The sequence below is a fragment of the Myxine glutinosa genome, chromosome 2 (assembly GCF_964187855.1).
Source record: "Myxine glutinosa chromosome 2, kmMyxGlut1.1, whole genome shotgun sequence".
NCBI classification, from domain to species: Eukaryota; Metazoa; Chordata; class Myxini; order Myxiniformes; family Myxinidae; genus Myxine; species Myxine glutinosa.
Genome location: NC_136262.1, coordinates 164,115,083 through 164,130,438, shown reverse-complemented (window position 1 = coordinate 164,130,438; position 15,356 = coordinate 164,115,083). Strand labels below are relative to the sequence as shown.

General features: G+C 42.5%; 2 protein-coding genes across 3 annotated transcripts in view; both read right to left on the bottom strand.

The window, feature by feature from the left end:
* The window catches only part of LOC144890982 (protein FAM200C-like), a 1,200,974-nt gene that overhangs the window by 176,727 nt on the left and 1,008,891 nt on the right, over positions 1–15,356 (bottom strand). The window lies entirely within an intron of this gene.
* The window catches only part of LOC137421111 (fibrillin-2), a 291,848-nt gene that overhangs the window by 30,138 nt on the left and 246,354 nt on the right, over positions 1–15,356 (bottom strand). For both annotated transcript variants that reach the window (XM_068106839.2, XM_068106838.2), the window contains exons 56-61: positions 14,003–14,209; positions 7,468–7,593; positions 7,193–7,315; positions 1,921–2,037; positions 1,660–1,788; positions 891–1,010 (exon numbers count right to left, since the gene is read on the bottom strand). In XM_068106839.2, the coding sequence (XP_067962940.2) occupies positions 891–1,010; positions 1,660–1,788; positions 1,921–2,037; positions 7,193–7,315; positions 7,468–7,593; positions 14,003–14,209 (822 nt within the window). The remainder of the gene's footprint in view (positions 1–890; positions 1,011–1,659; positions 1,789–1,920; positions 2,038–7,192; positions 7,316–7,467; positions 7,594–14,002; positions 14,210–15,356) is intronic.

Below are 15,356 nucleotides of genomic sequence, written 5' to 3'. Positions count from 1 at the left end.
TGGACGACACTTGGTGGACAGGTTGTGTGTGTGACAAGGAAGAATCCATTCAATTTTGGTGAAGATCCGGATCCGGAACCGGCTAGTTACTCCCGCCAGGGAGTAATGCATTCAATCGTGTCCGTCCGTGTGTGTGTGTGTTCGTGTGTTTGTGAACAAGATATCTGGAAAAGTTCTGAACGGATTTGGATGAAAGTTGGTGGGATGATTGCCCTTGGGATAAGGAAGAATTGATTAGTTTTTGGTGAAGCTCAGGATATTATTCCGGATCCAGGAATTTTTTTGGGATTTTTTGGGGGAATTTTTTTTTCTGTTTTACTGCATTAAAGCTTTTATTCTTATTCTTAAATGATGTTTTTCTCCTCCAATTCTGAGATATATCAAAATAAATTCTCTGACAGAGGGCCTACTTTCTTTTTCATTTATTGTTTTGGGGAGAGGGGATGTTAAACAAAACCTATTATTCCAACTAAACCCACTGCGGGAGTATGCGCTCTACTGAGTGGCGTTCTAGTTTTTTAAGTGATTCTTCACCATTGAGTGATATAGCAAAAAACGAGGGGTAGATCAGGGTATGAAATAATGGACCTATGGTGATTCCTGTGATTGATTTTGATTGATTGATTCTGTGTGTGATTCTGTATTGTGATTTTCTGGTCTACTCTGAGATACAAAACGTAATCTGTTAACCAGGCGGAGGTATGCTTTCTACTGAGTGCCGTTCTCGTTGTGAAGTGTTATAATTGATAGTATCAATTAATTTGAATGAAAACACAGGAAATACCAGAGCTTATGAACCCTCCAATTAAAAGAGCACAGATTACAAAAATATGAATATTCAACACATTGTGACGGACTGTAGGGTGAAGTTTTAGAAAAGTTGGTCTTACCCACACATTGGTTCCACTGAAAGTGCTGAAGGTATCCCTGTGGACAACCACAGCGGAACCCGCCCATCATGTTCTGACAGCCATGTTGGCAGCGATGGTTCCCTTGACACTCATCAATATCTGTTGTTAGGAAAGATAAACGGCATTTAAAATGGCTATCCCTGCCAAACCAATCTTTTTGTGCATTGCCAGTTGGTCAAACAAGTTGAGGTTTCAGCTGTTGTGGGATGTATAAATTATACTGAAGTGAATTCTTAACTCTAAATCAGATACGCTACTGGGAATTGAAGGGGGAAAAGATGGAAAATGATCAAATAGTTCTACGAGGGGCGTTTGAAAAGTTATATGAGCAAGATACTCGCAATAGTCAAAGAAACGCCGACTTTTTTTTATTTTTCAGTATATATACAGTGCATTCAGAAAGTATTCAGACCCCTTCACTTTTTTCACATTTTGCTATGTTGCAGCCTTATGCTGAAATCGTTTAAATTCATTTTTTCCCTCATCAATCTACACTCAATACCCCATAATGACAAAGAGAAAACAGGATTTTAGAAACTTTTGCAAATTTATTAAAAAGAAAAAACTGAAATATCACATTTACATAAGTATTCAGACCCTTTGCTATGACACTTGAAATTTAGCTCAGGTGCCTCCCATTTCTCTTGATCATCTTTGAGATGTTTCTGCACCTTGATTTTTAGACCTAAAATCGTGTTTTCTCAAAGGATGATGCTCAAAAAGGGATGAAGTTTGTTCGAATACTTACCTTCACAATTTTGTCGGGTGGAGTCAAGAAGAAAGCCTTTCTGACAGTCACAGGAGAAACTTCCAGGAGAGTTTTGACAAACGCCCTTTGATCCACAAAGTTGAGGTTGGGCGATGCACTCATTGTTGTCTGTAAAATAAAACACCATGAAATAGGTGCACAAACTGTCAACATTTATGGGTGGTGTTTTAAAGATGAATCTTACTGCTGAGCAAATATGCTGTGAAGTAATAAAGAGGTTAGCAATCATCTGTTTCTCACCAATGCATGACGTATGATGCTGGGTGAAGCCTGGAGGACATTTGCATGTGAAGCCACCAATGGTGTTCACACACAGAAACTGGCAGTTGTGATGTTTGCTGGAGCATTCATCAAGATCTGTATGGAATGTGGCATTTATACACAGTATTGAAGAGTGAAGCCATTTTAAAATTACTTCATTTCATAACAGTAAACCTTCTGTGATACAACAACAACAACAACAGGCATTTTAAGGCCATTTTCCCTGCTCGAGCGGGGGTTAGCCTTGCGGGCCCCATGACAATCTTCTCCATTCTGCCCTATTTTCTACATCTCCCCTTGTTAAGGCCGAAAAGAATATATTGCTGGTCTTTGGTCAGACCAAAGTTCCAGAATTGATGCGGCGATGCGGTTTTTTTTTTCTGTCTTTTTTTTTGAAAAGCATGGATTGCACATAGAGAGGTGTTTTTTGTGTCCTCATGCCTTGCGGTCCTCCTCATCTGCCATGGCGCCGTCCAGAGAGAAATTAAAGACAGCCAATGGGACTGGTAGGCCTTTTTTGTAAATAATGAACACAAGCTTAAGTTATTTAAAAATGTATTTATTCTGAAAATCATTAAGTTCTTCAAGCATATTATAGACTGCCATTTTGTTCTCGAGATCGCCTCGCCGTACCGTCAAACATTCCAATGCGTCGATCGCGTCAACACTGCGCATGCGCAAGTGGTCTAACAGGCCCATGGTCTCCCACGATCTCTTCTCCCAGTCCACCAGATTACCACAGACATTTACAACTTCATGACAAACGAGATAGGATCCAGGCCTAACTAACGAGACCACCCGCAGCTCTCTAGGCCTTCTGGTTGCTTCATACGAACCCGACAAAGAATGTCTTCGTTTCAATAAATGACAATATCCAGCCGATTGGATTCATGACGTCACGGCACACAACACTACTCATATCTTTGGAACGGCTGGTTGGATTTGGACAAACGAAACGGAGTTTTGTAGGGGAGAACCGTGCGCGAACGTCGATACCAATGGCGACCCTCACAGACCCGTATTTCCCGAGATAGCGTGCCGGCCCGGCAACAACAGGCGCGCGCTGTTGTAGGTACCGTTGGAAATTAATTTAAAAAAATTGTTGACGCGCAGGGTCAAAATCGATGCGCGCACTGACCAGAGACCGGAAATATATTTTTCTCGGCCGAACCCCCTTGCGCGCATTTCTTCTTCCACCACCTTCAGCCAAGTCTTTCTCGGTCTTCCCCGTCCTCTACTTCCTTCTCCATTCATTTCCATCACTCTTCTCAACCAGTCACTTTCATCCTTCCTCAACACATGACCAAACCACCTCAACCTGTTTCTCTTCACAGCATCCATCACAGGCTCTATTCGCATCATCTTTCGCAATTCATCATTTGTCTTCCTCTCTCTCAACGATACTCCACACATCCACCAAACCATTCGCATTTCCACCCTTTCCAGGCTCCGTTGCTGCTCTTCGTTCATTTCGCATGTCTCGCTCCCATAAATCATAACACTTCTCACACGTGCGGCATACACCTTTCCCTTCAGCTTCAACGACACTCCCCTCCTCGTCAGCACGCCACTCAGTTCCCAAAACTTCTTCCATGCACATCTCACTCGAGCAACCGTTGCCGAGTCTGATCCACCTTCTCCATTCAGCATGTCTCCTAGGTAGCAAAATGTTTTCACACCTTCCAGCTTCACGCCGTCTCCAAGATCCAACTCAACATTTCCTCCATCTGCAGCTCCGTCTGTGCACATCTTACACTTGAATGTAGCTGCCACACTGGTTAATGACCCTCTCAGACCACTACATTTTTGATGAACCCAATCGGCGCACATTGTACATTGAATGAAGTTCACTCCGACATCCTTCCTGCACACAGCACAGGGCCACTTCCCAGTTCTTTCCACCTCACCACATGCTTTACCACTTGCCATCACCTTCGTCTTTCCGATATTCACCTTCAGACCTTTTGCCTCCATATATTCCTTCCACTTGTTCATCTTCTCCTTCAGTCCATCCATACTCTCCGCAAACAACACCAGATCATCTGCATACAACAACTCCCACGGTAAACCCTCCTTTACGTTCCGAGCCAGCAACGCCAACACAGCTACAAATAATAGTGGACTTCGTACCGACCCCTGATGCACTTCCACCTTCACCTCAAACTCACCACTGTTCCCGTCCTTCGTCCTTACAGCTGTGCGCGCTCTCTCGTACATTGCCATCACTACTCTGATCAACCATTCCTCCACTCCTAACTTCATCAATGCCCATGTCACTACTTCGCATGGAACCCTATCGAATGCTTTCTCCAGATCAACAAACCCAAGAAACAACTTCTTCCTCTTCTCCTGCAACTGCCTTACAATAAAAAGCGCGTTTGTCGTTCCTCTTCCTGGCATAAATCCAAACTGCATTTCGTCGATCTTCACTTTCTTCCTTATCCTCTTCTCCAACACCCTTTCTAATACCTTCATTCCATGCTCCAATAACTTTATCGCTCGATACAAGCCACAGTCCAGAGGGTCACCTTTCCCCTTGTATAGAGGGACGAGGGTACTCAGTTCCCAATCCACTGGAATGCGGCCTTCTTTCACCACCAGATTACAGATCTCTGTCATTCTCTTCACACCCCAACTTCCTGCTGCCTTCAACATATCTCCCACAACTCCCGTCGGCCATCCCGCTTTTCTACTCTTCATTGCTTATATCGTTTCCTCAACTTCCTTCTCAGTTATCTTCTCTGCCGGTCCTAAAACTGGGTTACTCTCGATGTTGCCGTCCCATTCATTCTCTGCATTCAACAGCATTTCCATATATCAGCACAGTATTGTGTGATAAAGCTTTTAAATTAAAAAGGCTGAAAGGAAAGCATGTTTTAACAAAAAATCAGGAGCGTGATTATGCCAGAGTTTGTGAGTGTACAGTATTTTGCTTTGAACTCACTTGTAGATAGAAATAAAAGCCTATATCATAAAGTTTTATTTGTAAAGAATAAGCCTTCGGGTCAGCATCTTAATCAAATTCCAAATTCATCGTATGCGTTGAGAGCAATTTTGAGCATCTTACATCATAAGGATATTTTCTGATATACAAGTGCCTTTTAGTGGCCTTATGAATGGCGAGCCTCCAAAGCCTCCAGTGGATTAAGTCACACACAGACATGTTGTTGTTTCGTATGCAGCCTATGGCTGCTGGTTGCATCATTTTCCTGGAAGTGCGTTTGTGCCGCTAATGCAGTGCCCTAATTACCAGTGAGCTGGTACTCAATTTGTCGACCTCGGAAGGATGACAGGCTGAGTGAACCCCCCTGGCGTTAATTCAACGATCGACCGGGATTCTAACTCAGGATCCCAAGCCAGCACCCTAACCGCTAAGCCAACACCAGGCTCACACAGGCGTGCATTTGAGTTGTAATCTCAACTGCCAATGATACATCTTCAGTCTTCAGTGAGTGATGAAGTTGTTTTGTGCGCACATCCAGTTAACATGATAAGTATAGCTTATACAAGAATAAACCTTCTGGCGTGGAGAATACAAAAAATCTACTCGTAATTCTGTTGAGTCTCTGTGGCAGATAAACAATCGATTTTATCAACGAAAAATTGATGAATATGTTTACTGCTATAGCAAATGAGGTGCGACATGTTTTGAGTGCAAGCTTTGTCTCTGTTTGAATGAATGAAATGCTAATGCTCAACATAACACACTTTATTTTCCACAAAGACCAGCATACCCTTGTCATTTTTGAGTTGATGAAATCCATTAACCTGTCCACTGATGTAGACCACTACCAGCCTTCCAGTGGCAGATCTGCAATTTTGATCAAAATTTGATGACAGTTATTGGTTCAATATTTGAATGAATGCTGAATTTGACAAGTACCGGTATACTCATACATGAAAGTTTTTCTTTTCTGTGTGTGTGTGTGTGTGTGTGTGTGTGTGTGTGTGTGTGTGTGTGTGTGTGTGTGTGTGTGTGTGTGTGTGTGTATATATATACTGTATGTATATATATATATATATATATATATATACTGTATGTATATATATATATATATATATATATATATATATATATATATATATATATATACATATATATATATATATATATACATATACAGTATATATATATATATATATATATATATATATATATATACTCAGTGGATCAAGCTGCAGTTGGTCCTTGTGTTTGTGGACTCGACTCAGCCAAAGAGCCCTTAAGTGTAGCCAAAGTATCTGTAGACAATGTGTCCTGCATTTTGTGCATAGTCAAAACCACCTGGTCTATTTGCCCAGCATCAGTGCCCTGCCATTTATTACCTCCACCACCAAAGGTGGACGGAGGTTATGTTTTCACCCCTGTCTGTTTGTCTGTCATAATGTTTTGTGAACAACTAGAACGGCACTCGGTAGAGAGCATAAATATCTCTGCCTGGTTGGCCATATCACTCAATGGTGAAGAATCACTTAAAAAATTAAATAATTCGCATATCCGAATCCATATTCAGATCTTCACCAAAATCGAATCGATTCTTGTTATAAAGCAGAGCAATGTTCTGTTTTGTCTGTTTCATAATGAGAGTACACATGATAAAAAGTCTGTGAACAAAATATCTCAAAAGGTTGTGGACGGATTCGGACGAAATTTGGCAGAGATGTAGCGTATGTGACATGGACGAAATGATTAGATTTTGGTGAAGATCAGGATCCGGATCCGGCTAGTAGAAATTTTTAAGTGATTCTTCACCATTGGGAGATCGGGCCAAAAACGATACATAGCAGGATATCTCAAAAAGATGTGGACGGATTTGGAGGAAACTTGGTGCTCCGGTTGGGTGTCTGACAAGGACAAATAGATTCGATTTTGGTGAAGATCTGAATATGGATTCGGATATGAGAATTATTTAATTTTTAAAGTGATTCTTCATCATTGAGTGATATGGCCACCCAGGTGTAGGTATGCTCTCTACTGAGTGCCGTTATAGTTGTTCTTGTTGTTTATTCGGTTGTTTGAGCAACCTTCTTTTCTGAAGGATGCTTCTGTATTAATTTGTATGAATAATCAGATTTTGTTTCATAATATTTAATCTTGATATACATCTTGACACTGTATTGAGGATTAGTCGTCACGTTATATGTTTCCAGCTCTCTCCATACAAGCAACAACTTCATTGATCATGTGTGACTGAAGGTTGTGCAATGATAATTATTGGTAGAATTTGGTGGTGCCCTTTGGACATCTCACCACGACAGGTTCTGCCATCCTCTTGCATGATGTAACCCCTGGGGCAGGCACACTGGTAACTGCCATCTGTATTCTTGCAAATGAAATTGCAGGGCTTGGGAGACATGAAACATTCGTCCATATCTGTGAAGGTTAGAAAGTTATTAGGAAAGGCATCTGTAGCATCATAAAGCAGAGCAAATGGACATTTTTCTGTGAATGATATGATTCATGACATCCGAGGTATCAGGAATTGTTTTCATGGATGTAATGCAAGTCTCATCAAGCATACTCACCCACACAGGCCGTGCGTGCAAAGTCTGTGGTGTATCCTGGTGCGCAGTTACAGAAGTAGGACCCCTTGGTGTTGATGCAGGTGCCATGTCGACATAGGTTTGGAATCACCAAGCACTCATCAATATCTGAACAAAGCGAAATGTGATAAATACATAAATGCTTTTCCAAAACTGTCCAAGTCCATGTCTTGTAGTCTTGAGAAAAAGCCTCTTTATCACAGTATTGCAAATAAATGAATTTTGAAAACAGACCACTTGATGCAGCAATAAGGGACATAAGGTTAAGTTTTAAGACTTAAAACAAAAATTTGATGATTTTTAACAAATGACCCATGTGCCAGAGTAGTGATGGCAATGTACAAAAGAGCACGCACAGCTGTAAGGACGAAGGATGGGAACAGTGGTGAGTTTGAGGTGAAGGTGGGAGTGCATCAGGGGTCGGTACTAAGTCCACTACTATTTGTAGCTGTGATGGAGGTGCTGGCTCGGAACGTAAAGGAGGGTTTACCGTGGGAGTTGTTGTATGCAGATGATCTGGTGTTGATTGCAGAAAGTATGGATGGACTGAAGGAGAAGATGAACAAGTGGAAGGAATGTATGGAGACAAAAGGTCTGAAGGTGAATATTGGAAAAACAAAGGTGATGGCAAGTGGTAATGCATGTGGTGAGGTGGAAAGAACTGGGAAGTGGCCATGTGCTGTGTGCAGGAAGGGTGTCGGAGTGAATTCCATTCAATGTACAATGTGCGCTAAGTGGGTTAATCAAAAATGTAGTGGTTTGAGAGGGTCATTAACCAGTGTGGCAGCTACATTCAAGAGTAAGGTGTGCACAGAGGGAGCTGTAGATGGAGGAAATGTTGAGTTGGATCTTGGAGATGGCATGAAGCTGGAAGGTGTGAAAACATTTTGTTACATAGGAGACATGCTGAATGGAGAAGGTGGATCAGACTCGGCAACGATTGCTAGAGTGAGATGGGCATGGAAGAAGTTTCGGGAACTGAGTGGCATGCTGACGAGGAGGTATGTCGTTGAAGCTGAAGGGAAAGGTGTATGCTGCATGTGTGAGAAGTGTTATGATTTATGGGAACGAGACATGGGTAATGAACGTAGAGCAGCAACGAAGGCTGGAAAGGGTGGAAATGCGAATCGTTCGGTGTATGTGTGGAGTATCGTTGAGAGAGAGGAAGAGAAATGATGAATTGTGAAAGATGATGGGAATAGAGCCTGTGATTGATGCTGTGAAGAGGAACAGTTTGAGATGGTTTGGTCATGTGTTGAGGAAGGATGAAAGTGACTGGTTGAGAAGAGTGATGGAAATGAATGCAGAAGGAAGTAGAGGACGGGGAAGACCGAGAAAGACTTGGCTAAAGATGGTCGAAGAAGAAATGCGGGCAAGGGGGTTAACAAGGAGAGATGCAGAAAATAGGGCAAAATGGAGAAGATTGTCATGGGGACCGCAAGGCTAACCCCCACTCACTCTAGCGGGGAAAATGGCCTTAAAATGCCTGTTGTTGTTGTTGTTGTTGTTGACCCATGTGTGAAAATATTTTCCATCTCTTCTAGCACAAACATGTGCAAAGACAGCACATGAGAAGCCAGACAATGTGTAGCACCCTCTTTGACAACCTGGACTGAGAGTTTTGGAAGAACTAAACAATTTTGCATAGTCTTTAAATATGGGATTAGACAAATTTTAGAAAATTACTTTGCACACATGTCAGGACTATTAATGCAAAATTGGTGTGCATAAGCAGTACCACGTACTATAATTGTAGTACCAGAATTTTAGCAAACTTGGACTGAGAAAATTTGGGAAACACACTCTTCATGTGCTGTATCTAAGGAAGCATGGGATATATAGGAATAATGTTTACTTGGTTTATCATGAGAAAATATTTAAATAGAGCAAGTTAATTTATTGTTAGAGTAGCTGTTTATGGTCGACTTATGATCGAATCACTTACAGCAAGTTATTTAAATTAATTGACTCAAAGGCAAGAAGAAAGAAAAACAATTAAGTGGAAGAGAAAAAACTGGTGAAATAAAGAAAGGATATAATCGAGTCGCAAAAAAAAAAATGATGAGAAAGTAGTCTATTACCAAACTTGAAGGAAGCATCCATATACAGTGCCTTCAGAAAGTAATCACAACCCTTTGGGTTTTTCACATTTTGTTGTTACAGCCTGAATTTTAAATGGATTAAATTGAGATTTGTTTTGTCACTGATCTACACATAATACCACATAATGTCAAAGTGGAATTTTTGTTTTTTTACAATTTATTTTTACAAAATACAGTAATTAAAAATGAAATACAGAAATATCTTACTTACATAAGTATTCAAACCCCTGAGCCAATATTTCAGAGAAGCGCCTTTGGCAGCGATTGAAGCTTCGCATCTTCCTGGGTATGTTTGTATCAGCTTTCCACATCTGGAATTGTGGAGTTTCTCACATTCTTCCTTGCACATTTGCTCAAGCTCTGTCAAGTTGGATGGGGAGTGTCGTTGAACAGCAATCTTCAAGTCTTTCAACAGATTCCCAATGGGATTCAAGTCTGGGTTTTGGCTGGGCCACTCAAAGACTTTCATGATCTTGTTCTGAAGCTATTCCAGTGTTGCTTTGGCTGTATACTTGGGGTCATTGTCCTGTTGGAACTTAAATCTTCACTGCAGTCTAAGGTCGTTTGTACTCTGAAGCATGTTCTCCTCAAGGATTTGCCTCTGTATTTGGCTCCATTCATTGTTCACTCTATCCTCACAAGTCTCCCAGTCCCTGCTGCTGAAAAGCATCCCCATAGCATGATGCTGCTTCATGGTAGGGATGGTGTTAGATGGGTGATGAGTTTTGCTCAGTTTCTGCCAGATGTAGCACTTTGCATTCTAACCAAAGAGTTCAATTTTCGTCTCATCAGACTAAATAATCTTGTGCCTCATGCTCTGAGTCCTTCAGGTGCCTTTTTGCAAACTCCAGGCGTGCTGTCATGCCTTTTACTCAGGAGTGACTTCCGTCTGGCTACTCTCCCATAAAGCCGAGGTTTGTGAAGTGCTGCAGAGACTGTTGTCCTTCCAGCAGGTTCGTCCATCTCAGCCAAGGAACTCTGTAGTTCTGTCAGAGTGGTCAATGGGTTCTTGGTCACCACCCTGACCAAGGTCCTTCTTGCCCAGTTGCTCAGTTTGGTTGGATGGCCAGCTCTAGGGAGTGTCTGAGTAGTAACATATTCTTTCCATTTCCTAATGATGGAGCTCACTGTGTTCTTGGGAACTTTCAATACTTTAGAAATTATTTTATACCCTTCCACACGTCTGTCCCTCCTCACAATTTTCTATTGGAGTTCTACTGTTGTACTGACTGTTCCTTGGACTTCATGGTTGAGTTTCTGCTCTGACATTCACTGTCAACTGTGGGACCTTGTATAGAAAGGTGTGTTTCTTTCTAAATCATGTCCAATCAATTGAATTGGCCACAGGAGGACTACAATCAAGTTGTAGACATCTCAAGGATGATCAAAGGAAATTGAATGCACCTGAGCTCATTTTGGAGTGTCACAGCAAAGGGGTTGAATACTTATGTAAATTAGTTGTTTATTTATTTCATTTTTAATTATTTTGTAAAAAGTTCTAAAAATAAAATTCCACTTTGACATTATGGGGTATTATGTGCAGATCAGTGACAGAAAGTCTCAATTAATCCATTTTTAATTCAGACTGTAACACAACAAAATGTGAAAAAGTCAAGGGGCGTGAATACTTTCTGAAGGTACTGTACTGCAAATATGTTTTTTTTCCAATTCAAGATACTTATTAGAGCTCAAATTATAAAGGAACTTGCAACTACTGGTGAAAATGAGAAGTTATTATGCAGACGTGATGTGTCAAAAAGAAATGAAGAAACTGCGAAAAGTCTAATATGGCAAAATTGTACAAGGAGTGAAAAGCTCATCTTGGTGATGAATTGAAAAAGTGAATTGAATTGTTTCGTGATTTTTGTGAATTTAATTGAAGTTCACCGAAACCCATTTAGCTCATGGCCCAGGATGGGCTAAGAAGGAGCACATTATTCACCAACCACCCTGAACACTTGTACATACATACAGTGAAGCAAATTTGCTGCCAAAAGGTTCAAAGTTTGTGAGTTTGTAAGCAATGGGCTTTCTTATTTTACCTTGTCTGAAATATGTGTCTGTCTGGACACATAAAACACAAAATAAGGGGAGCAGTAGACAAGATGGGTAAGAGGGGGAAGGACACAAACACAACATTTGAGAGCAGGGACATCGAGAGAACTGTGGGAGGGAAAGGGCTTGGGGGGAGGTGGGAGAAGTATAAAACACATGGGCACTGCTAGGACTTCCAGGAAAGAAGTCGGTATTTCAGAAAAGTGGATCTGGGGTGAATTAATGGGGGTAGAAAAGATCAAGGTTTTGGATGGGGGAAGATAAGGGATGATGGTGAACAGCTGTTTTAAAGACCCGGAGGGAGGGGTGGGATTGAAGGGAGTGGGGGAGTTTGTTCCAGAGGTGGGATAAAAGGGGAATGAAAGAGTGAAGGTGAATAGAGAGTCTTGATTTTGGCAGTTTAACCATAAGAGGGTTGTGGGCAGATCTTGTGCGACATGTAGGAATATTTGGGGGACAGAGCACAGACAGGGCTGGGGGAGCAAGGCCGGAGAGGAGTCGGTAGAAGACAGAAAGACCACCAACCTGCCTGCGGTGAGTGGGTGAAAGACCCTCGGAGTTAGCTTCATTGCGGGAGATTCCAATGATTCAGAAAGCTTTGGTTTCTACAGCGTGAAGCTGAGCTAGGTGTGAGGCAGGAATCTTTCCTCGTTGTTTCAAATTTGGTAGAGTTTAGTTACTTTTATTGGTTGGCTGTCTTTTATATATCAAAATAGTCAATCCCAATTAAAACAAAAATGCATGCATCCGGGAGTTGCTGGGAAGGGTCGGTACAGAGGTAGCAATATTGGAGAAGTGGCGGTAAAACACAGAGGCCAGAACATGAAATCAATATACTTTGTGCTTTCGTCTCAGCAAGGGAGATGCCAATGATGTTGAGAATGATAGATTCCACAGAATCCAGGAAAGAAAGACTGAATTTTAACTATTTGCAATGTGAATCTCATATGAAAATTTCTCCTTTGGATCAAGCAAATCTTTCTCTTTCATTCTTTGATGACCTTACCCAGCGTCAGTATTCCAGGAAAAGCGACTTTATCCATCATTTTTGCTCTCGAGCCCCAAAACATCACAGCACAATGCATATCAGCTGAATTCCAAACTGGCCAAATAGCTGAACTGTCTGAAAACTCCTTTCATACAAAACCCATAATGCATTCTGTATTAAAACAAGGGATGAATTTCCATGAGGTGGAGGTTAGTGCTTTGAAATGATGACATAATTATTTAATGCACCTGTGTGACTTCAGCCAGTACACATATCGGCATGACTATTCAGGGATTTGCTTTCACAGATGTTCTGTGTACAATGTTGTTCCATGGACCACCTCTTCATGTTCACCATGAATGCTGAAGGCCTTTTTTGGAAGCTAGATGGCCACATAAACATGCATAGTTATACAGGCACAGCTGTTTGGATTTCAGCCATTCTCTGTGAACTGTCTGCTTTTTTTTATTTCCTCTTGGGTTGACAGTATTGCATATTTTCCAAATGTCAGGCATTATTGCTAACATCTTACATTGTCAGTGTTGGCGAGCCATTTTTTGCATGGTCGAGGCTCATGAAGAGCTGGTACACTGAACGGGTCAGGGAAGACGCAAACGGAACAGTAGAGAGAGGGAGGGAGGGTGGGGGCGGGGAGGGTGTTACAGATTCGTCACTTCCGTCGTTGTGGTTTTCATCCACTGTAAGCATTTTTGGTTCCATGTACTATTATTGTTATCGTTTAAGTGAAATGGAGATAACTGTTTGCAAAAGGTGAAAAATTAGTGTTTTAAAAGAATGTATTGGTGGTGGACTGTGTGTGCCCTGCAGAAACCTCAGGGGGGAAGGGGAGCAAATCACCAAAAGAGCAGATAGAGGGTGCAAGATGGATCAGCATATATGGGAGCATATATATACATGGGAGCGTACGCTGGATCAGCACGTCCCTGCATCCTTGGATGACTCCTCAGCACCATCCCGACACACACCACTGTGTGTGCTACGAAATTAGGTGTTTTTTTACGGCAGCCGGAGTGCAAATCCTGCCACCAACCTCCTTGAGAGAGGACCCAGTACCCTGGTACTCATTTCGCCAACCTCAGAAGGATGACAGGCTAAGTCAACCCCGACCTGGTATTAATTCAACAGCTGAACGGGATTCGAACTCAGGACCTTCGGATCCCAAGCCCGCCACCCTAACCAACACCAGGTATACAGAGATAAGCCATAAAGGTTTTGGTATTAAAATCTTAAAGAGGTCCCATGCCAAAAATGTCAGAAAAGTTAGATAATACAATACACCACCATAACGAAATAACATAAGATAGAAAAGAAAAAGAGGAGAGTAAGAGAAATGTGGAGAAATTATTCTGACCAATGTTAAAAGTGGTGAATCCAGGCCCATGTGGGCACAGCTTGCGATAACGTGGTGTTCCTGGCAGTGGACACAAGTCACACTGTGGGCCCCAACCTCTCCCACCATCACAGCAACACTCGGACTTGGTGAAATTACGCTGATTGCTTGAGGCCATTTGACAGAGGGTCTGTATCACCGCCACAAAGCAGAATCCTGCACGACCATCTGTGTAAAAGCAAACCACCATGTTATTTGGCATGCATGGCACATGACAATTCTTGAGGCAAGTTCCCACATTCTTCTGACCAAGCACGTTTACTCCTGAACCGTGCCATGATCCTGAAAAAGAACTCCCTGCATTACCCAGCAGGCAAAATATGTTGAAAGTTTTAAACCACAAAAATATATTGAAACAACATTAACTGATGTGGAATATTGTTAATGAACGTTGCGACGTAACTTTAACAACATTTAGCCATTGAAACAACAATGGCTGCTTTCTGGGTTCGTCCCTCATGCTGTGGTTTGTCTCACCCATCTACAACAGGTTCCACACACCTTATTTTGCCGCACGCATCCAGCCCTTGCCCCAGGTGTGCTGTCCTGATGTAACTCACACTATTCTGATTTCATTCAAACTGTCTACGAGCTTGTGTTGTCTCACATAATCAGATTGCCTTTTGTCTTACTAATCTTGTCCTGGTTCCAGCCACATTCACTTTTTGACTTCGTCCCAGTAACCCTTACCTGGTCATACTCACACACCTTTCCTTTGACTCAGTTATTATTTTAAGATTTAAAGGTTTATATTGATTAACGACTGCAGCACAACATTGAAGGAACTGCGCTCCAACGCGAGTCGAAAGAATTGACGCGACCAAAGACGGAATTCGTCCGAGTTGCTTTATTGAAACAAAACAGCTCAGGTATTCTGACAAGCCCGTTTTTCGGGCAACAATATATATACACATTTATGTCGGGAAGTTTGCCCGGCAAAAGCTATACCGGGCATGCCCGGGTATCAAGGGCGAGCCTTGGAAAGGCGAGTCTGGACCTGCCCGGGCGTGTTTGGCTGCGGCCTGGCAAGTCGAGGCTGGGCGTGCCCGGGCGCTCTGGGCGAGCACTGGAAAGGCGATAGCGGGCATGCCCGGACGCTCTGGGCGAGCCCTGGAAAGGCGATAGCGGGCATGCCCGGACGCTCTGGGCGTGCTCTGGAAAGGCGATAGCGGGCATGCCCGGACGCTCTGGGCGAGCCCTGGAAAGGCGATAGCGGGCATGCCCGGACGCTCTGGGCGAGCCCTGGAAAGGCGAGAGCGGGCATGCCCGGGAAAGACGAGACCGGGCGTGCCCGGGAGGTTCGGGCGTGCCCGGG